Source organism: Apaloderma vittatum, unplaced genomic scaffold (assembly GCF_000703405.1).
Source record: "Apaloderma vittatum isolate BGI_N311 unplaced genomic scaffold, ASM70340v1 scaffold8008, whole genome shotgun sequence".
NCBI lineage: Eukaryota > Metazoa > Chordata > Aves > Trogoniformes > Trogonidae > Apaloderma > Apaloderma vittatum.
Genome location: NW_009729011.1, coordinates 65,505 through 66,267, shown reverse-complemented (window position 1 = coordinate 66,267; position 763 = coordinate 65,505). Strand labels below are relative to the sequence as shown.

The window sequence follows — 763 nt, the reverse complement described above, 5'->3', positions numbered from 1 at the left end:
TTATTTTCCTTCTCTGCTCCAAACACCGGTTTGGCATCCCATCGTGACGCTTTGCTCGACCCGAAACGTGAAATCCCAGGTGGAGCAGGGACCTGCTACATCCTAACACTCAGTAAATGCCTCCACCTTAAAAGCTCGTGTGGTTTTTTGGGTCTTTTTTTTTGTTTTTTTTGACCCTCCCCGGGAGAACCCAAAACTCAAAACACAAAGACAAAAGAAACCAGGAGTCGGGCAGGCTCCAAGCGGACCAAAGAGTAGACGTGCGGGCGGACGTGTTACGTATCGGCACTCAGACGCGACTGGGGCGGGCCAACGGGAGGTGAAAAACCTCCAGAGGGAACAGAAGGTAACTGAGGAATTCATTATTATTTTTTTTTTTTGGTCACCACTGCGTTGCTGTAGAAGTTCCTTCTTCCTTGACTGCTTTAGGGAGCGGCTGAGGCCGGCGGGGCTCCGGCCGGAGGTGGGGGACGTGTTACGTATCGGCACTCAGACGCGACTGGGGCGGGCCAACGGGAGGTGAAAAACCTCCAGAGGGAACAGAAGGTAACTGAGGAATTCATTATTATTTTTTTTTTTTGGTCACCACTGCGTTGCTGTAGAAGTTCCTTCTTCCTTGACTGCTTTAGGGAGCGGCTGAGGCCGGCGGGGCTCCGGCCGGAGGTGGGGTCACCCCTTCCGCGGGCGGAGGCGGCTGCGCCGGAGGGGGATCTGCGGGAAAAAAAAGCGGAGAAACGGGGAGCGGGACCCCAGGAGGGGCTGA

General features: G+C 54.9%; 1 protein-coding gene across 1 annotated transcript in view; it reads right to left on the bottom strand.

The window, feature by feature from the left end:
* Window positions 1-625: 625 nt before the first annotated feature.
* Window positions 626-763, bottom strand: part of SMARCC1 (SWI/SNF related, matrix associated, actin dependent regulator of chromatin, subfamily c, member 1) — a gene marked incomplete at its 5' end in the record, with an annotated part of 65,513 nt that continues 65,375 nt past the window's right edge. The window contains one exon of the mRNA XM_009874290.1: window positions 626-711. Coding sequence (XP_009872592.1) covers window positions 626-711 — 86 coding nt within the window. The remainder of the gene's footprint in view (window positions 712-763) is intronic.